The 22,201-nt window shown below is 39.4% G+C and overlaps 1 protein-coding gene and 1 long non-coding RNA gene across 7 annotated transcripts in view; one reads left to right on the forward strand and one right to left on the reverse strand.

The window, feature by feature from the left end:
- Nucleotides 1–3,456, reverse strand: part of KPNA4 (karyopherin subunit alpha 4) — a 64,570-nt gene extending 61,114 nt beyond the window's left edge. The window contains exons 1-2 of one of the 2 annotated variants that reach the window (XM_036017616.1): nt 3,076–3,322; nt 2,360–2,496 (exon numbers count right to left, since the gene is read on the reverse strand). In XM_036017616.1, the coding sequence (XP_035873509.1) occupies nt 2,360–2,443 (84 nt within the window). In that variant the 5' untranslated portion in view covers nt 2,444–2,496; nt 3,076–3,322. Of the gene's footprint in view, nt 1–2,359; nt 2,497–3,075 lie in introns of both variants that reach the window. The other variant, XM_028505138.1, reaches the window with a different exon arrangement.
- A 228-nt stretch (nt 3,457–3,684) lies between these two features.
- Nucleotides 3,685–22,201, forward strand: part of LOC118498794 — a 46,424-nt gene continuing 27,907 nt past the window's right edge. For 3 of the 5 annotated variants that reach the window (XR_004901260.1, XR_004901257.1, XR_004901261.1), the window contains exon 1: nt 6,529–6,626. This is a non-coding gene — a long non-coding RNA (uncharacterized LOC118498794). Of the gene's footprint in view, nt 4,134–6,528; nt 6,627–8,409; nt 8,524–22,201 lie in introns of those variants that run through there. The other 2 variants (XR_004901258.1, XR_004901259.1) reach the window with 2 other exon arrangements.

The raw sequence follows: 22,201 nt of genomic DNA on the forward strand, positions 1-22,201 counted from the left end.
TAACCTATTAAACTACATAACACTCATGAAACATATGTAAAGTACTTCTAGTTTTAAAGAGAAAAGAACCCTAAATGTGATTCTCTAAGGTCACAGATCTTAGATTAGACATCAGATTAAACTCTAGGTCTTTGTACTCTTCATAATTTTAAACTGTTGGATCAAACTGAAAAATGCTACCATTACCTCAATCTCTATGCTATCCTCTATATCTGTGCTGCCCAATAAGGTAGCCACTAGCTGCACTTAACTCTTAAGCACTTGGTATGTAGGTAGTCCCGAACTGAGATAGCTGTACATGTATAAAATACAAACTAGATTTTGAAGACTTAATATGAAAGAATATAAAATATTTCATTAATTATTTTACAACAATTACATGTTGGAATAGTATTTTGGAAATAGTGGATTAAATAAAATTCACTGAACAGCACTGGTCCATACATACTTCTTTCCAAAGACCTCTCAGTGAAATGTGATTATAACCAAATGAACTAGCAGTACATATTTAGAATTTGTCGTAGTATAACACAGAATCATATTGGGGGGTGGGGGGAGGAAACATGCATAAGTGTTTTGAGGGACACAAACATAAATGTAATTAATAAATATATAAAGTAGGCCATTCCAGTGTACTCTAAGGACTATAAAAGATGTTTCTACCTCAATACAGGCATGTGAGACTTTGAGTAGTCACAAGTGAGGAGAAAGTATGCCTTTCCATTAGAGTCATATCACATTTCCTTAGGTGGAAAAGTAAAAATATTCCTATTGTAATGTACACGCAGGCTTATCAAAGTTAGCAGAGGATGCTCATAAGGCACTATGATCATTTCAAAAAAACTTGCCTAATGTGTATTTACAGATCACATTATCACAATTTTGTTCTAATATGGAGTCAACACTTAATCTTATTTTGACTAAAGTAATGAGATATACAACACAGTAAGGGGGCAAATCAATTTAAAAAATAAGGATCACTTAAGAGAACTGTTTGGCAATTCTATACAATGTTACATATAAAGTTACCATGTGACCAGTAATTCCATTCCTAGGTATATAAAGAGAAATGAAAACATAGGTCCACAAAAAATATGTACATGAATGTTCATAGCACTATTATGTATAATAGAAAAAAGTGGAAACAATGCAAATGTCCATCAATGGATAAATAAAATGTGGTATATCCATAGTGTGGAATATTATTCAGCCATAAAAAGGAATGAAGCACTGATACATTCCTGTTACATATGTGAATCTTAAAAAAATGATGCCACCTGAAGGAAGCCAGTCACAAAAGATCACATATTGTATAATTCTATTCATATAAAATATCCAGAATAGGCAAATCTTAAAAGAAAGAGTGACTGCGAAAGGGAGAGTGACTGCTAATGAATTTGTGTTTCTTTTTGGGGAGATAAAAACATTCTAAGAGTGACTGTACTGATGGTTGCAACTATGTGAAAACATCAAAAGCCACATCAAATGGGTGAAATGTAAAATATGAGAGTCATATCTCAACAAAGCTGCTAGAAAAATGTAGGCCAAAATGGAGGGAAAAGTATTACAAGGATTTTTCAAGCATCTAATTGCTATTTTTCTGGATTTTATCACTGTGTAGTCTTTGTCTTTACGTTTTATCATTTGCGATTTTTTTTTTCATTTTTAACCTTAAAACAATCAGGAAATTAATGGCCTACTCCTAACCACTCAATAGTTCCTCAAACTTTGAAACCCACTTCAGAGATAAAATGGCTTTGGGGAAAACTCAAAAAATAGTTACTGTGTCAGCCAAGCAAATGGTACAAGTTCAGAAACAGGTGATGGGAATTTGGAGATCTCAGTATACAGAAATACCCAGGGACAACATAAAAAAGACTACTTTACCACTTTCTCTGAAAAGCTAAACTCTTAATCCATTCCGATGCAGAATAGATTGAAAAAACAAAAAAACCCAACCCTATTTATGTAAACTCTTAAAACTAAAGGGAAAAGGTCTATCAAAAATCTGTGTGCGTGTGTGTGTGTGTGTGCGTGTGTGTGTGTGCGTGTGTGTGTCTGTGTGTGTAACCCTCACACTGTATGTATCCTAAGAACCTCGGGGAGCAGCTAAATATGAGGCAATGAAGGGTTTTTATTTTCGCCCTTTTAAAATAATAAAGCGATGATGCCATTCCCTAGCCCACCCCATCCCCCACTACCACCGCCAGCAGGTGGAGGGAAAGGATACTGTAGACTAGAGGATGAAAGCTTTGTATAACCCTTTGGACTTTATATGTAAGAATGCAGCTGGTAGTCTCTCAAGGGGGGTGGGGGTAAAGAGATTTGTGAATAAGCTGAATTAAGGGGCATCCTTTGCCTGGAAGAGGGCACACGGTGAGCCACATCTTGAATCAGCTATGTCCATAGCAAAACAGAGGCCGCAGGAAGGCACTGTTAGCATCACCAGGATGGCCACTCACGCCGGGGGTGTTTTTTCAACGGAGAAGTTGAATCCTGTAGTTTGAATATCGGAGGGAGGCAGGGGTAGAGCGGGAATTGGGAAGACCAGAAAAAAATGCCTGTAAGTGGAGACGCCTCGGGCCTCGCCGAGGAAGTACCGAACCCCACTCGGTCGCCACACGCTCACACTCCCCAACCCCACCTCCCACTGCACTCCTTCCTGCGGCGCCAAACGCCGGTGCCCGAGAGAAAGCCGGAATCTCCGCCGCCGCTGCCGGGGTGGGGGCCGCAACCGGGCCGGAGAGGCACGGCGCACGCACGCCTCCTCCGCACTCGCCGCGCCCGGCGTCCCCGCGGCGCGGCCCAGCCCCTCGCTCCCGCGACGGACCGGCTCCTCCGGGCAGGCCTAGGCCGCGCTGGCTGTACCCCAGCACCTAGCTCCCCGGCAGAGGCGAACCAGGCCCGACACAAACTTCCCGGCGCGTTAGCAAAGGCGTCACGGACGGGCCGGCCCCCAGCGCCATTCCCCTGCGGCCCGGCGGCAGCTCCCGCCCCTACTCCCCAAACTCGAAGTCCCGGCGGAGATCGGTCCGAGGTCCACGGCCCCCACCCCTCCCGCACCCCCGAGTTTACCTCCAAGTCGCGGCCTTTGTTCTTGAAATTCTTGAGCCGTTGGTTGTCCAGTTTCTCGTTGTCCGCCATGGCCGGGCCGGTGACTCCTTCCCCCGCCCGGGCCCCGCGGGATCCGCCCCAACCACCACGCCGCACCGACACTCCCAGGAACCCGGCCGCCGCCTGAGCTGCTGTGCTCGCCGCGCCGCCGCTTCCTTCCTCCTCTCACCTGCCTCGGCCGCGGCCTTCTCCTCCTCTCCCCACCCGTCCCACCCCCCGCCCTAACCCCAGCGCGACAGCAGCTCCAGCAAAGACAACTGCGGGGCCGGGCGGCGGCAACCGCGGCGGAATGTGCTGCCGGCTGAGAGGGGGAGGCAGCCTCGATCTGAGGGCCCCGGCACTGCGGCCACGCCCATCGCCGCCAGCCCAGTTCGCCAATTGGCCGACCAGGCTTTGCTGCACTGGACCAATCAGAAAGGACGATGGAGAGCTGGGGCGGAAGAGCGAACGAAAGGGGAAGCAAGCGGCACTGGGAGGAAGGGGCTTAAGGCCCTGAAGGCTGGCAGAGGAGGGGCAGTGCGGGGGGGAGGGGAGGGGCGCGGCGGGGGCCGGGCGGGGAGGGACCACGTGCTTGCGGAACAAGGGGGAGGAAGCCAAGAGAATTAGACTTGAGAGGTGGGAAGGGGAAGGAGAAGGCTGGGGACGATTTGTTCAGCTCTGGTGGTAAAGGCAGCCCCAGACTTCTGGAGTCCAAGATAGAAGCCGAGTTAAACTACGTTCTTTTCTTCTGCGTTTTGCCTTCTCTTCCAGGGCATTCTTTGCGCGCTCCGCTGGATTTACAGGAAGTGGGAGCTGCGCCTCGGCATTAATCTGGGTCAGAAATCACCCTTGTCCAGGTCCCCACCGAGCTCCTTTCTAAGGCTCAAGGTCCCTGCCCTCCAGGGGCCGGGCTTTGAGGAGCGGACTGGCAGGGGTGATTTACGTGCTGGAGGCTCAGCGGCAAGCTGGAGGGACGTTGGGTGGAAAAGGACGCTTTAGACAAATCTGATTCATTCTCTCTGACCAAGTCCCCGCAACAGGTAGGAACTTGTGGACCGCCGATGATACCATCTCCTAGGTATTTCGTCCTAGATAAAGTAGCTACTTGGCCACAAAGTACTAGGTTCTGTAAGGCAGGGACCGTGGCACCTTACACAGTAACGAACTATTTTTAAATGTTGAAAAAGGAAATAAATTTTAAGGATATACATGTTTATCAGGAATATTATCGCCAGAGGCAGAAATAACACGAACTACAAAAAGAATGTACTCAGATATTTCGGAAAAAGGAAGAAAGACATGACTAAACAATATACTTAAATATCAACTAATAGTTCTTTAAATGTGCAGAAAAACGTGAAGTACAGTAGTCAGCAGCCACTGAGGTTGGATGGAAGACGTGTGTGTGTGTAGAAGTTTTGGATGTGTTTAAATTTGGCGAGGTCCCCCTTCCCTCCCAGTCTTTACTGGTGTGTGTGTGTGTGTATTGTACATACACATAATAGTTATTTTTTTGAGCAGAACAATGTGCAGAGATAAGACGTTTAAAATGGGAATAATACCTTTGAAGTCCTCGATATTTTGTATACTTTGACCTGCCTAGACAAACAGAAGCAGTACCTGGAAGTAATTCACACTGAAGGTTAACTGATTGGAAATTCAGTGTGGATTTTAATGATAATGTTTGTTATAAATCTCTATAACCCAAAGATTCATTTAATTGAAGTAACATTGCATATTGGAGCACTGTATTTTTTTAAAATTATATGTTTAGAATAAAATTCAGTCAAAAAGCTGGAATATGTGTGTGTTTTCCACCAATATGGATTTTTGTCACAAGCAGAATTCAAGAAAACAAATTACTAGTGAATTCCTACCTTATAAGTAGAAGTTATCTTGCTAATGTGCTGTGTAAAGATTAATATTTTGTACTTTTTGGAATAAATTCCATCATAGTTCTCATGGTAAAGGTTATGAAATTGTCTACCATTATATACCTTCATGTCTCCCAGTTACAACTGGTTGTCTCTGATGATTGAACAACTGGACGTTCTCTGCAGAATCCTCCTAAGAAGAGTGTGTGATCACTGTTGCCCACTTAGGAAGATACAAAAAATGGGAAATAACCATAATGTGTAATTTCAGTTCTTACTGAACTGAACGTCTTCCTTGCTAGACGACAAGCTTTCAGAAGTCAAGGGTCATATTTGTTTTGTTCTCTCTATACCCAGCACCTAGTACCTGGCACATTGTTTGCTCTCAGTGACTCTTTGTCAAATGCAAGACCTGAATCTAAGCTACTTTGAGTATATGTTTCATAGTTTAAAAACAGGCTAATGCTTCTTGATTAAAAATGTGGATTGAGTTGTTGTTGCTTCTGATTTACACTGGGTTCCTTCTAAAAATTCTTAACTTGGTATCATGCTCATTCCAGAGTTGAGGTTCAGGGGGTAGATTAGACATGAATTTCAGGGTAAATCCCTTCTACATGTTTAAAAATAGTTGTGAAAAAAAAAGTAAAAATAGTAGTGGCACACTTTGCTAAGATGAACAATTATTCTTAATTATGTTTAGGTAGTATGTTTGCTGGCCTAAATTTTTCATTTGAAATGATCATACCTATTGCCATTCAGTTTACATATTTGGTGTTTGTACTTACAGTTGTTCTAGATCAGGGGAGTAAAACTAATTTTCACTAGGGGCCACATCAGCCTCACAGTTGCCTTCAAACGGCCAAATGTAATTTTAGGACTGTATAAATGTAACTACTCCTTAACTAGGGGCCAGGAGCTCAGGGCTGCCGACGGGCAGAAACAAGGTGCCAATCTGGATAAAACAAGGTGGGGGGCGGATTTGGCCCATGGGCCTTGTGTTTGCCACCTTGTTCTAGATAGAAGATACATAGTTTACCAGAGGAGTAAAGAAGTTAGTCTGGGAGTTGGTAATTGCTCTAAAAGCAGATTGGCAACCTAATTGGGACTATATGGTAGGTCTAACTATAGTTAGGAGATATCAGAAATTCAATTTGCTGAACTAAGAAAATAGTAAAATGTAGCCATCAATACCATTTTAACATGGACTATTTAACAAATGTTTTTTTCATGTGTGTATATGAAAGTTATAACCAAACACTATAAAACCTATACAGGCATACCACAGAGATATTGCAGGTTCTGTTACAGACCACTGTACTAAAGCAAATATCACAATAAGGCAAGTTGTACTTTTTTTTTGCTGGTGGAGGGTCTTGCCTTCAATTTGTAAAACATGCAATACCTGTGAAGTGAAATCGAACGAAGCACGATAAAAGGTGCCTATGTATGAGGTCGGTTTTCCAATAGAATGTTCGTATCCTGAGTTGTTACAGTGTTGGTGTAGGAATAGTTAAAGTGTTATGGAGATAATTGCTTTTAATGTGTCACAAAATTCTTTTCCAGTCACTTTTCTGAATAAAGAAACTTTCTCTGTTCTGCAGAAGAGATTTGTGAGAGCAAGACTTATGAAGCTTTACAGAGGATTATCATTGATCAAAGGTAATTTCAAAAAGAATTAAAATTGATAATTATTTCTTTTAAGCAGTTTAGAGTATTCTTATGATACATATACTAAATTGGAGATAGTGAAATCCCTCTTTGTTGTAGACTATGGATCTTATAGTTTCTGTTAGTGTTGGGGAATTGTGTGTGATTTCTTGAGCTATTTGTTGGGGGGGGAAACAGAGGAAGCTGGGAAAAATGGTTTCTTTATTTTGAGTGAAGTACCTGAATGATAAGAGATTATGATTTAAAAGGCTAGCTGTTGATACTAACTTGGTTGAAAGAGATGAACCACTAGTATTTTTTAACTTAGTTTTTTAAGCTTAGTTTTGACTAATTAATTAGAGAGAAACTTATAATTCACGTGTACAAATCATTGGTTGATATCTACTTTTATTGCTACTAGGCAAACAGGTATAGCTTTTCTAAAACTTTTTATTTGGGCCTAAAATACTAGAAAATGAAAGGATGTATATACTATTTATTTTTAATTTTTAAAATATAAATACCACAGAAGGAGCAACTTAAGAATCCAAATAGTCAAGGAGACAATCATATGACTTAGAGCAATTTTTTCAAATAGAGAATTCCCCAGAACTAGATGTTAATAAGTGCTCCTTTAAAAAAAAAGTTTCTTTGGTCTAACAATTTGAGGAACTTGAGGGTAGGAGAGTAGTGAGAACTCAGAGACATTAGTGTTAAGTAGAACATTATTGGAAACTTGAAATCAGTGAGCTAGAAAGATCACTATTGCTCCTCAAGTTAAAAATGTGTTAATAACATCAAGCAAGTATAATGACTTACAAATGGGTGGTATTTCAGAAGTTTGCCTTTACAGAATAGTTCTTTGAAATAGAACTAATTTATTTGTGTAAAAACATCATAATGACTAGGACGTAGATGCTCAGATTAGCCCACAAAAGTTTATTTAATCTGTAAGGTTATATGAATGTCATAGGACCCAGTTACAACATGAGGCAAATATTTCTATGAGGAAAATATTTGGATTTACAACTTTGGTCAGGAGAAGTACATCCCATGTATTTGCCATTTGTATTTTTGCTGTAATAGAACCGATAACGAGGTGTGTTAGTGATGAAGTTACCAAGATTACATTTTCCCTTGCACTTGGAGTTCCATGGATCAGACATTTTACAAATTGACACCTGACCTGATGTAATGGAAGCCTGGCCTACCTCTCATCAGTCAGGCACCCCTGGTCTCCAGTAGCCCATAATGGAGAGCAACGCCAGAATTCTAGTGACTAGGACATCGGACACTGGGGAGTAGATGGGTTATAAGTCTAATTTCTTGCCCCAATATTTTCACTTCAGGCAAGCCCTGTATCCCTATCTTTTCTTTTTGTAATATAACCGCAGTAATCCCCCAACCTCCCACAGTAGCACCTCATATAACTATAATACACTGTCAAAACCAGGAAATTGATACTGATGTAATCCACAAAGCTTCTTTAGAGGGGAGGGAAGACATTAGACTGTAAAGAATATATGAAAATATCGGAGGGTGCCTACACACTGGAATCTGTGATAACCCTATGCTTTATGAGAAAGAATTCCATGACAGTAATAATAATTGTCACACATATTGAATACCTACCATATGTGAAGTATTTTGTTACTATCATTGTTGTCATTTGTATTTGTGTTCTTAGAAACATCTGACAATTAGTGAGCAATTGTGTGGCAGGCTGTCTTCTAAGCAGTTGATACCTATTAATTCATTGATAATCCTCACAAGTATATTATTACTCACTTTACAGAAAAGAAATTTGAAACACAGAGAGATTTAGTAATTTGCCGAAGATCACACAGTAAATAGAAGAGCTGACATTTGAACTGGGTCTGACACCAGAGCCAGCACTCCTGATTACCATGTAGGTACATAAATTTGGTGTTCATGGTAACCTTTCAAGGTAGGTATTATAATTTCCATTTTCTATATGAGGAACCTAAGCTTCAGAGAGGCTAAGCAACTTGCTCAAGACCCTAGATGATTAACAGGTTCTGGAGCCCCAGTTTGATTCCAGGCCTGACAAGCTGCAAGACCTCCACCATTTTTAGTTGACCATTGCTATGGACTGAATGTTTGTGTCTCCCCTGCTCCTCAGAAAAAAAATCCTTATGTGTTGAAACCTCATCCCCAATGTGATGGTGTCTGGAGGTAGGGTCTTTCGGAGGTAACTAGGTCTCGGGATACACCTCAAGAATGGGATTAGTACTCATCTAAAAGAGGCCTGGAGAAGACCCCTCATCCTTTCACCTAGTAAGGTAACTGTGAGAAGACAGTGGTCTACGAGGAAGAGAGTTTTCACCAGACACTGAATGAACTGTCACCTTGGTCTTGAACTTCCTCACCTGGAGAACTGTGAGAAATAAATTTCTGTTTATAAGCCACCCAGTCTATGGTATTTTGTTATAGCAGCCCAAACAGACAAAACAATTATACTGTCTCCCTGGCCTATACCAGATATGTACTGGACTTCTGTTGTGTGATTTATATAAAGATATATATATATATTTGGTCTTCCTCCATGGTTTCTGGCACATAACACCTGAAACTTCTGTAATTTCCTTATTGATAAGAGTTACTGGGGCATCTTTCCTTTTCAGATTCTGAGATAGCTCGAGTGAAAATTGGATGTCCTTCATGACTTTAGGAAAGTCCCTAAGAATAGGGGGTTGGTTGCCAGGGGAAGTAACTATGTGATTAGAGGGTTGAAACTTGCAGTCCTAGTCCCCTCTGACCTCTGGGAGGGGAAAGGGACTGGCGGTTGAATCAATGGCCAGTGCTTTAATCAATCATTCCTCCACAATAAAGCCTCCATTAAAAACCCAAAAAGGACAGGTTCAGAGAGCTTCCATTTGGTGAGTGCATGGAGGTGCTGAGAAGGTGGCGAGCCCAAGGAGGACATGGAATGGAAGTTCTGTACCTTTTTTCCCAAACCCTGCCTTGTGCATCTTTTCCACCTGGCTATCTCGAGTTAGATCCTTTCAAAATAAACTGGAAATCCAGTAGACAAACTTTTTCTAAGTTCTGTGAGGTGCTTTAGCAAGTTAATTGAACCCCAGGAAGGGGCTGTATGACTCCAATTTATAGCTAGGTCAGTCAGGAGCACAGGTGACAACCTAAACTTGTGATTGGTGTGTGAAGTGAGGTGGGGAGGCCTTAATCTATGGGATCCGACACTTGTGTCCCAGTCATGTCAAAATTGAGTTAAATTATAGGGTACTTAATATGTCACAGAATTGCATGGTATGGGGAAAAAAAGAATAACACATTCGGTGATCAGAAGTGAAAATAGTGCTGTGAGTAAATAAAACAGGAGAGTATTTTTTCCTTAACAGGCTCTGAAGAGGTGCAGTTCTGAAATGCCTGAAGGCAGTAGCTCTCAGCGTTAGTGTGCTTTCCACCACCTGCCAGACTTAAAACCCAAATTGGTGGACTCCATCACCAGTTTCTTCTTTTTAATGTCTTTTGTCACTTTATTTTCTATTATTTTTATTGATAATGCTATTACAATTGCTCCAATTTCCCTCTTTGCCCCCCTCCATCCAGCACCCCACTCTCTCAGACAAATCCCCACACCATTGTTCATGTCCTTGGGTCATGCATGTAAGTTCTTTGGCTGCTCCATTTCCTGTACTGTACTTTACATCCCCATGGCTACTTTGTAACCACCTATTTGTACTTCTTAATCCCCTCACCTCTCTACCCATTCCCCCACATCCCCTTCCAGCTGGAAAATATCAAAATGCTCTCCATATACATGATTCTGTCTCTGTTGTTCTTGATTCTTAGTTTGTTTTTTAAATTCAGTTGTTGATAGTTATGCCATTTATTGCCATTTAATTGTGCATAGTTTTGATCTTTTCTTAAAATAAGCCCCTTTAACATTTCATATAATACTGGTTTGGTGATGATGAACTCCTTTAGTTTTTTTCTTCTCTGGGAAGCTCTTTATCTGCCCTTTGATTCTAAATGATATCTTTGTAGGGTAGAGCAATCTTGGCTGTATGTACCTGCTCTCATGACTTTGGATATTTCTTGCCAATCCCTTCTAGCCTGCAAAGTTTCTTTTGAGAAATCAGCCAATAGTCTTATGGGAACTCCCCTGTAGGTAACTAACTTCTTTTCTCTTGCTGCTTTTAAGATCCTCTCTTTATCTTTAACCTTTGGCATTTTAGTTATGAAGTGCCTTGGAGTGGGCCTCTTTGCATCCACCTTGTTTGAGACTCTCTGTGGTTCCTGGACTTGCATGTCTACTTCTTTCACCACATTAGGGGAGCTTTCTTTCATTATTTTTTTCAAATAGCTTTCCAGTTTCTTGCTGTCTCTTCTCCTCTGACATCCCTATGATGTGAATGTTGGAACATTTGAAGTTGTCCCAGAGGCTGCTTTCACTATTCTCATTTTGTTGGATTGTTTTTCTTCTTGCTGTTCTGGTTGATTGTTTTTTGTTTCTTTATGTTCCAAATCTTTGATTTGATTCTTGGCTTCATCTACTGTTGTTGCCCTGTAAATTGTTCTTTATTTCAATTAGTGAATCCTTTGTTTCTGAATGGATCTTTTTTATTCTGTTGAGGTCCTTACTAAGTTTCTTGAGCATCTGTATAACCAGTGTTTTAAACTGTGCATCTGATAAGTTTGCTTACCTCCCTTTTGTTTAGTTTTCTTTTTCTGGAGTTTTGATCTGTTCTTTCATTTAGGCCTTGTTTCTTTGTGTCTTACTTTTGGCATCCTACCTGTGTTTGTTTCTATGTATTAGGTAAAGCTGCTATAACTCCTTGTCATGGTAGTGTGACCTAATGTAGTAGGTATCCTGTAGGGTCCAGTGGCACAGCCTCCCCTATCACACAAGCTGGGTACTTGAGATGTGCCCAAGTCCCCACTCCTCTTTTGTTGAGCCATGATTGCTGTCAGCAGGTTAATGTGAGGGATATACCCAGGCCAATCACTTGCAAGGACTGGTTCTGACCACTGACTGCCAACCTCCACCCTTTGTAGAGGATCAGCTGTGCAGGAGCAGGGTGGTGGTGCTCCAATGTGATCTATAGCTGTCCACTGGGTGTGCAGGCTTGGTGTTTCCCAGGTGGTGCAGGCCAAGGTCAGCTCCCCTTTGTGTTCTATCTGGGGGCCACCCTGCATGAGGTATAAAATAATCAGATGGCTGCTATTTGTGCTGGGCTTGACAATTCCTAGGTGAAGCCAAGCTGTGAATCTATGCTGTTTGCTGCTAGTGCCAGGCTTGGGGCCACTTAGCAAGAGGTATAGGGGCTGGGGGCTCACTGAAGCCAGCTGTTGCTTGTTTGAGAAGATTCAGGAAGTTGTGAAGCATGAGCCAAGACCAGTCATTCACATGGAAAAGTCTCTGTTAACAGCTTGGGTAAGACAGAGTCTCAGGGGATCTCCATGGTGGGATAAGTGGTGTTAGCAAAGTTGATGGAGTCTCAGATATGGCAGGCTCTGTGTCTCTGTTGGGGGAAGGTTCTGGAAAGGGACAGTGGCCTCTGCCTGCCTTTCTGTCTGGGAGAAAACTGTCCCCCAGCTCTTGCCTTGATGACAGACACTTCAGTTTCTATATGCCACTGGCGCCCTTCAAGCTGCTATCTTGGTGCTGGAGCTCAGAGGGAGTGAGTTTGAATAAGTCCATGTGTGGGTTTTTAAGAGGAACTGCTTGGGACTCTAGGAGTTCTTCCACCAACTCAGTTCCTACTGGTTTTTGCAGCCAGAAGCTATGGGGACTTATCTTCCTAGCAGTGGAACACTGGGCTGGGGGTCCTGATGTGGAGCTGGGACTCCTTGCTCCTGAGATATTGCTTCCGAATTTTTATTCACCACATGTGGATGTGGGACCAGCTCATTCTGCATCTCTGCCCCTCTTACTGGTTTGAATGGATGTGGTTTCTTTAATTCTGTAGTTGTCAGACTTCCATTCAGCTCAGTATCTAATGGTTCTGAGTGATGGTTTTATAGTTTGGTTGTAGTTTTGATGTGGTTGTGCAAGGAAGCCAGCAGTGATTACCTATGTTGCCATCTTGACCAGAAGTCCATCCCCAGTTTCTGATTTAGCATCTCTGGGAGATCATCTGAAGATTTGAATTTCTAACATGTGCTCACTTGATACTTACGGTACTGGTTCCTGGAATGTATTTTGAGAGCTACTAGATCTGGTCTAACAGCTCTTATAAGCTGGTTTCAGCCTAAGGTACGGACAGAGTTAAAATAAGCATAATTAGACATCATGGTAATAGGTGATGATATGTCATGCAAAATTTTAAAGTAGTACAACTGTAAAATAACAGCTTCCTCAAAATAATAGCACTTCCCAAAAAAACACACCAAATAATGTTTCAAGGACAATTTACAGGCTAGTAATATCCAGTTCCATTTTACTTTCTGAATAGATTTTTTTTTGAAAAGTTTTCCTGGGTCCCTTTCTGCCTCTTGTTTTTTTTTTTCTTGAGGCTTTTCAAGTAGCATTTTCTTAATGACATTCTTCTAAAAGACTGGCTTCACTGAGTCTGTGAAATCTGTTCTGAGTTCTTGTTAGCTTAAATCTCATATCCTTTTCCACTGCCTTCTCTAGCTCTTTGAAGGTTCAGGCCTGTCCCAGTTCTTGAGTCAATTCCCAAAGGAGCAGAACATGTCTTTATTAATGGTTCTTGATCTGCTCCTGAATTCCAGCTCATTTGCCAGGCATTCTGGTTTCCCTCTACCAGCCTCCTCCTTAGGGCCATGCCTTCAGAGGGTCTAACCAGGAGTGGGGCCACCTGCCACATCTGGACTGATCTCCTGGAACCATCTCTGATACCAACAAACAACAGAAATGCACAATTAAGTTCCCTCTTTTTAGTTATCCTGTTCAGGGGGATCCCTTCACAATAAAAGTAATGAAAAAAAAAAACCCTGTTAATTTTTAATTCTGTCTCATTTCTATTAATGGGGCTACTCCATTTCTTGAGCTAAAAACCTTTTTTAAAAAATTCTTCATCCTTTTTCTCCTGTGTTCCCTGTTCAATCAATGGCAAATTGTGTTGACTAAAGAGGATATCTTCATAGTGCCTCATTTGCCTCTGCATTCTCCCTGTTACCATCCTCTGCCCTGCTCAAGACTGATAAGAATTGTTTCAGATTCCTTATGTCTCAGAGTTGGAAAACATTACAGATATTATGTTGGAAAACATCATGGATATTATGTAGTTCAACTACTTATTTTGTGTTTGAATTTTCACCCCGATGTTCTCATTCAGTGCAACACATTCATTACTGGCGAACTCAGTATTTCTTAAATCATAACCCATTCAGTCTTCAGAGGATATCACTAGCAAGTTCTTCATGTCAAACACATGTATGCATTATAATATCTTTTAAAGAAAAAGTTACTGTAATATTTAAGGTAGAAGCAATTGTCTGGAGATAAAGGACAAATACATTAAGTAGAGCTTTTTCTATTTTTTACATTTGTGAAAATGATAGATTCCTACATTCACTAATATCTTATACCTGGATTTTGGGTCCTCTTTTGAAATTTGAGAATAGTAGTGCTAGTTAGAATGCTGAAAATGAAACCTCATGGGTATGAGTGATTTTAATAACTTTAGTGAAGACAGAACTGATATCCTAGGACAGATGACTGACTGCCTTGGATATTCACATAAAATGAGGACTCTGATATATTTATTAATTGTTTTTCCCTATCACTGGGCATAGATTACATGTGACATATGGTACCATGTATACACATATAATTCTAGAAAATGAATTAAAAATAGTACAAGATTGAGCACTTATAAGGCACAGAATGTGGTCTTGAAATACATGCTACCTCATAGGATTTATCAGTTTCTATTAATAGTTCTGTCACTATGTTATACAAAACCCTGAAGTCTCTTGGAGAACGTCTCAAATAGTTTCAACAGATTCTCCAGATGCCTATGAAGTCAAAGGTCTGTAACTCCTGGTGTGTCATTTAGACTGAGCCACCACTGACTACCTTATGGTGGACTTCAAAAGAAAACTTTAGGAACAAATCCTTTAATGTCCTGGAAACCCTTGTCCTTTTACCTATGTGCTTATCGCATCACTCATTAGGTAGTGTTAAAAGTTGCTGCCCTCTTAACTAATAAGAATCAGAGCCTGATAAGTGTTAGATGGTCTTACTTAGAGCCCATTAGATTTTAGAATGTCATGTTCTCTTGCCTTTTGGCTACAACCCTAAGATCTGCCTAATCAAACCCTGATGTTTTAAATGGCAGAACATAAGCTACCATGCTGATCCCAAATTAGACTTGTCAGGTTTTTAGTTCTATTTATAAATAGAAGCATCAGAGGAAACATTTAAGTTGCAGACAGATCAAGTCAACTTATGACTAGTAATACTATTATTTGGATATTCAAGGATATCATAGAGCCATTGAGAGCAGTAGAAAAAATACTTACTGATACCTAGGTAGCCTAGAAGAGCTGTTTAATTTCTAGAGATAGAAAATTCCTGTCCATAATTTTTCTTATTTTTTTTCTTACATTACTACTTGCCACATAAAAGGAGGGGAAAAAAAACTACCCATCATGTTTTTCTGTCCTGATGACACTATCGTAAAACCTCTTTAAAGGCCAGAGAAATCTCTTCTGAGAGCTGCACCTCCCTGTCTCCTCATTGACTCCCTGTCAATCCTCTTGGAGGCACTCTCGTGGCACGCAAAGTGATCCAAAGGGTACACTGGAAAATCTCTGATCTCAGCATTATTAACATGCTAGCTGCTTTTAGGAGTAATTTAAACATGCTTTCCATCGCATTTATCACAAGTATTTCACTTATTATAATCCCCAAAATAACAAAGATGTATGTATGTGTGCCTGTGTGTTGGGGGGGGAGATAGACAACATGTATATTTCCACTCATTCATCCATATATTACCACCGAGCATGTTTTATATCCTAGCACTTGTACTGTAATTTACAAGGTTGGGCAAAAGTAGGTTTACACTTGTATGTGAAACAGCTTACTCATATTATTATTTATTAATTATTGTATCATTTTCCATATGAACAACTGTATACCTGCTTTTGCCCTACCTTGTATAAGGTAGTGTAGCATACATCTAAGTGTCTAGTGTAGTATATAGCCAGGGCCAGCTTCATGGGCAATGCAACCTATATAATTGCACAAGGCCCTACACTTAGAAGGGCTCCACTTGGCTAAATACTCTGCTGTCGTCTTGAAATTCTTGATTTTTTAACAAGGGGCTCCACATTTTCATTGTGCACTGGGCCCTGCAAATTATGTAGTCTGCCTTGGATATTGCAATATATGTTTTTCTAACTACCTACCCGCAATTTTTTTGGCATATGTTCTTTCAATCTTTAAAAAATGCCTATGTCATATTTTCAATTTAAATGTAAATAAGTAATGCAAATAAATACAGGATCATACTATACATACTATTCTGTAACCTGATTTTCATTTAAGATATAGGGACATAACTCTCCGTCATTTATCTCATACTCTGTGATGGTTGAAGAATATTCTTTTATATGGATAAACCATAATTTAATCTGATGGATACGTAATATCTCCTGGTTTTTGCTATGACAGAGTAAATATTCTTGAATATATGTCTTTGTTCACTCAGCCCACTATTTCCTTAGGAGAAATTTCTAGAAGTAGAATTGCTGAGTCAGAGGGTATGGACATTTAAAATGTGATACTACCTAATTTGCTCCTTAGAAAGATTGTACTAGATTATACCAGCCTAAATCCCACCAATAGGTTATAAATACCATGGTTGCCACACATACTGAGCATAATAATTCAGCTTCATCTTTGCCAACCTGAGAGTGCCTGCTATTTTAAAAGGCCTTAGCTTACTAGGATATCATTGATTCTGCTGATAGGGAATGGCAGTATATTGAATCAAAAATCAAAGTGAGTACTTCTTTAGGGAGTGATTTTGTACTGGCCTTCCTAGCCAAATATTTGAAGCACTCTAAGCCCCCAACTTTTCTGTTAAAGTTTTTGCTTTCAAGGTGTAGCATTCGGTAATGCCGTAAGTGCTCAATGAGTCCCTCAGGGACATTAATCTTACTGTCTTTTTGCCCATAACCCCCAACTTTTAAAAACCATTTTTATTTTGAAACAATTTCAGACTTTCACTAAAGTTGTAGAACAGTACAAAGAATTCCCATGCACCCTTCACCGAGAGTCCCCAAATGTTGACATTTTATCATACTTGCTTTCATGTGATCTCTTCCTCTGAACTCTGAGAGTTATTTACCCCAAATATTTTAAATTCATCTCTTATTTAATTATAGTACAGTTACTAAATCAGGAAAACTGATACAACAATTATTACCTAGAGACATTATCTAATATTCATCAATATTCCCAATAATTTCCTTTATAGAAAAAGAAGAAAGAAGATATTCTGGCTCAGGATTCGACCCAGGATCACACATTACATTTAGTTGTAATGAGTTCCCCCACCACATCCTTATTTTATGTCATATTTTTTTCTAGATGAACCATAGGTTGATGTAGAAAAATACTTTTTGGCAACCTAAATTCCAAAACTCTGATTGGTTAGCTTCTTTTGGACTCATATGTTTTAAAGCAAAATTGCTTAAAAGGAAAAAACTATGGTTCAGCAGGTTAAAGAAGTGGCTTGCTCTTACTATAGGCAATGGAAATTCGCAGCAGTAATCATAAGCTGTAAGAAAGTGAAAATTCCAAAATCCTTTAAAAATGCCAGGGCCTTTAAAAACCTTTAAGAAAAGTTTTTCCAGGCCCTTTCTAAAAAGATTGTTTGCCACCTTTTTTAATGGTAGCAGGTGTTGAGAAGTACAAATAAAGTCAGCCTCAGGAGGGAGAAAAAACCCCGAAACAGATGTGATGTGAAATGACTCAACGCCAGAGACAAGGGACATTTGTGTTCTTTGTAGGATGACAGTGAACAGCTTTCTTTCTCTTGAATCTTTTATTAATAACCCAAATAGTGTGAGGTATGTTGACTGGGTAAATGAAATCTTTCATTATGGTTAACGCTTGAATAGACTTCCTGAAGCTCTTGTGGATAGTTGTGATTAGTTGATCTGAGAGCGTCTACAATTTAAAGATGAGTTCATAAAGAAAGTGCAGATGGATATTTTACTTATCAAGCAAACACTCAAAAAGTGATTACTGTGTGTCAGTGTTTTAACCACCTGGAATGAAAACTCGTTACCCTATCACACTTTTTATGTTATGAATGGGGAAACAAGGCACAGAAGAGCAGAGCAGGTCGCCCAAGGTCACACAGCTTCGGTGGCTAAGAAACAGGATCTCAAAGGAAAGCCTGTAGGCTTTCCAGGGTGGTTTAATCGCATAAAATCTCAAACCTAACCCATCAGTTTCACTTTGGGGTTGGGAGCACAATTGAAATTCAGCAGCACGGGGGCAGTGAAGAAGGAAAGAAGTCTGGACTATTGATGACAGCAGAGGGCAATAGTTAGAAAACCCCTGAAAGCAAACTGCTGTATTTTTAACCAACAAAATTATAAGTGCTTTTTGAGCCTGCCATGGCTGGTGTGGCTCAGTCAGCTGGAGCTGTGGTCCAGTAAACCAAAAGGTTGTGGGTTCCATTCCCTGTCAGGGCACATGCCTAGGTTGGGTGTTTGATTCTGGTTAGGGCAATATGAGAGACCAATCACCTGGTGTTTCTCTTAGTTTCTTTCTCACATTGGTGAGGATTAAAAAAATACAGCAACAACCAACAACAAAAACAAACCCCACAGCCTGCAGGAAATAAATAAATAAATAAAGTTTTTCTGAACTAAGCTTTCTTCTTAAAGTTCAGGAAAACTAAGTTCACCTAACAATGATCAACAGGTCTGATGCCATAAGGTATTATAAGGAATAAGAATAAGGAGTAAAATAACAGTAAAAGCATACTAGAAAGATGTACTCAAAAAGCAGGTCTGAAGCATTGTATTTTTTCAAAATGAGATAAAGTACATTAAAAAATTATATAAGAAATGAAAGAGCAAAATTGATTAGAATTCAAAAAGGAAGTGACAGAACTCAAGAAAGAATTGGAAAATAAAGTAGCAGAGTTTAGGTTCAGCCTGGAGCCTTGCTACTCCAGGGTCCGTGTGCTGGGGACCACACCACAGGCCTCCGTGGCAGCTGCCTCCAGGTTATTAATAAAGGTGCTGAATTTCTCTACTTCTAAAAATGGCTTTAAAATATTTTAAGATAATAAATGTTGAGTAGTTTTAATAAAGATGATTATTTAAAATATGGAAATTTTATTTAATAATTTTGTGGCTGTTTTAGTAGGGTATTATAATTTAAATCTCAGGCCCTGCAGCTTTAATCCAAAGACTGTGGGTGCCTTACTGCATTAAATGAGATTTTGTGAAAAGCAAATAAAAATTTTTTAAGAAGTCAAACCATAAAAGTGAATTTAATGTGGCAGCAAATGTCGCAATATATTATGGAGACATTTTACTTATGTAAAAACTCACCCAAAATTTATTAAAGCAGTTTTTTGTAATGTGACATTGCATTATCATAAATTGGAATTTTTCCATCATAAAGGGTGAGGAATATGTTTAAGAAAAGGGTGCTATTAGCAGAAGAATTGAATGGTAAACTTAGAATAGTCATTCTCACAGTGCGAGAGCATGTGTAATTTTAAAATGTGTATTGAATATGACTTTTTAAAATACAACTCAAGAAAAATTAAGCTTGATAAAATCTGTTCAGTTGGTGGAAGAGTCGTTCCACTGTGAGAAGGCATGATGAGGGAACAGGATAAAATCTGGTACACAGTAATACAGACCCTGGTGTGTGTGTGTGTGTGTGTGTGTGTGTGTGAATGTGTATGATGGAGGTGAAGATGCACAGACTACATATATTCAAGTCATTTTGGTAGATTTTCCAAACTATAGTATACAGGCCAAGCCCATCCCACTCTGGCTGAAAACCACAAATATAAAATATTAAGGCTAATTGAAGAGATATTTGGACTATGTACAGAGGTTGTATATTCTAACATAAATCATGTGGAAAACTTTCCTACCCCTAAAATTTTTTGCACCAAAACACCAAGTTAAATGAATGTTGAAAAGTCTTAAAGGACAAAAGATGGCTTTGTCAGCAAGTTGTTTTTAAGTTCTCCACAACTGGTTCTGTTTTTACGAACCAACACGGAGCTGAAGGAAGAAAACATTTTTTAAGTCAGACTTTGATGAAAATGAAAGTCCTAGGTTCTGATTTGGACATCTCCAAAACAATTTTGGATCTGGGCTTTGGAGCCCTAAGTGGGCCTACCTCAAGAAAAATAAAAGTGGAAGGGACATAGATCTCTTTGCCCACTCTTCATTAATAAATGAACGTACTACTACAACCTGGCCACCGATGACATTAGCCAATTGATCTGGGGCTCCCTTCCAGGGTGGATATGAACCCTGGACCCCAGGTGAATTCTGCCTGCTTTGTTTCCTAGCACCTTAACCTCAGTGCCTTACACAGCCAGTCCCTTCTTACCCAGGTACTGAGTTCTTTCATGCCTTGTCCAGATTCCCTCCGACTTTTTTGTTAAATGTGTTTTCACTGCCCATGGCACATTCATTGGAGCTTGGAGGTTAAGAAATAAGAAACCCTTTAACTCAGTCCATTTTATTTCTTCTGAACAGGTGTAACAAAAAGTTGGTGGGGTAGGATAAAAACATTTGATTAAAAAGAGATATGAAGAGTTCAGTTTATTTTCAATATGACTCTGGGAATACAGGGAATTGACTTGTTTCCATTAACTATATATTCAGCTTTGGTTTTTACATATTAAAAAAGGATTTTATAGTGAGAATATCAGTAAGTTCCAAGGAACTTTGGGGAAAGTACTGAACTTATTTCATTTTTAAAATTGTGGCTGGTGGTTATTATAAGATAATACATGCATGTGGTAAAAATACATAAAGAAAATCAAACAGTAAAAGGTTACCGAGTAAAAATCAAGTCTTCTTCCCAGATTTGCTCCGTCATCTTCAAGTTCCCTTCTAATAAAGACATGTACAACAGTTCCTGAAGCTGAGGTCAATGAGCAGGTGGTGAATTAATCCTTTTGCAACTCAATCTTTGCCTTTAAAGACTTAAAAAAACAAAATGCTGCGCTGTGAGCCTCAGTACTGTTGGAAGGAACCACTCAGCATTGGTTTCCTGAGTCATCATTGGTGTTGTTTACATGTAAATTGGATAGGACCCAAAGTTTATAAATGATTGCACAATGCAAATTAGAATGCCCTGTTGTGGGTCACTGAATATGTACCACTCAGGTTACAGTTTAACCGTGCTAAATTACAGTTTCCATGCTAAGAAAACCAAACTATGGATACAAATGGTAATAAGCAAAGCATTCATCAGAGATTTGAAACAAGTTTATTTTAATTTATAGTTGATGGAATAGGCCTCCCTCAATGTCAAGAGTTTGAATGACCATTTAAAGTAATTTGTTATCTTTGGTAGACTAGTAATTTCTGAAGAGATAGATACATTTAAGATAAATCCATTTTCTATCTTTATAAACTTAAGTGTAAACGTTTATCTACTCTTTGACTTTTTTCACACAAATTTCTTATCTTTTCATGGTCAATGCCAACTTGTCTTTGATATCTGAATAGTACATTTCTAAAATTATGCTGAATGTAGTTTCTCTCTACAGTTCATTGCATTCAGCTACTATCCTAACGAGAACGTAGAATAATACTTTAAGTAAACAAGTTATTTACAGCCGAGATTATTTTTTGCTTGTGTTTTCATAGCTCAGAGCCCAATAGTTCATTAGTATAATCTGACTTATTTTCTTTCAATACATTTATCTTAACATTTGTCTATATTGAATTCAACTGTCATATTTCTGCATTTTTAGATTCATTATTGATTTTAACTGAATTTTACAATCTACATAATAAACATTCATTTCTTTATTCAGCAAACATTCATTGAATATCTACTGTGGTCAAAGTTGAGTAAGACATAGTGCTGTTTCTAGCAGCCTCACAATGTTTGACTTGAGAGGTCAACCAACATGGAAAAGAGAAACACACTTGAACAAATCAATTTTATGAAATGTTAATACAGAAGATAGATTTGCAATTAGATACCACCTTGGCGATGAAACATAATAATAATGTTGGCAAAACAAGTTGTATTATTTTTTTTAAAGATTTTATTTGTTTATTATTAGAGAGAGGGGAAGGGAGGGAGAGAAACATCAATGTGTGGTTGCCTCTCACATGGCCCGTTACTGAGGGCCTGGCCTGTAGCCCAGGCATGTGCCCTGACTGGGAATCGAACTAGTGACCCTTTGGTTTGCAGCCGACACTCAATCCACTGAGCTATACCAGTTAGGGCCAAGTTGTATTCTTGTTTAGAGAAACAGTCTCCTGCTATCCTCAGGTAATTGGACAAGAGCTCAGAAATGTTCCATTGTATTCAGAAGAGAAATATTTGGTTATTCATGATTTTAATTTTTGTTCCACAAATCCTGAAAAAATTGTTTGGTCCTATTTCCAAA

This window comes from Phyllostomus discolor, chromosome 2, assembly GCF_004126475.2.
Source record: "Phyllostomus discolor isolate MPI-MPIP mPhyDis1 chromosome 2, mPhyDis1.pri.v3, whole genome shotgun sequence".
NCBI lineage: Eukaryota > Metazoa > Chordata > Mammalia > Chiroptera > Phyllostomidae > Phyllostomus > Phyllostomus discolor.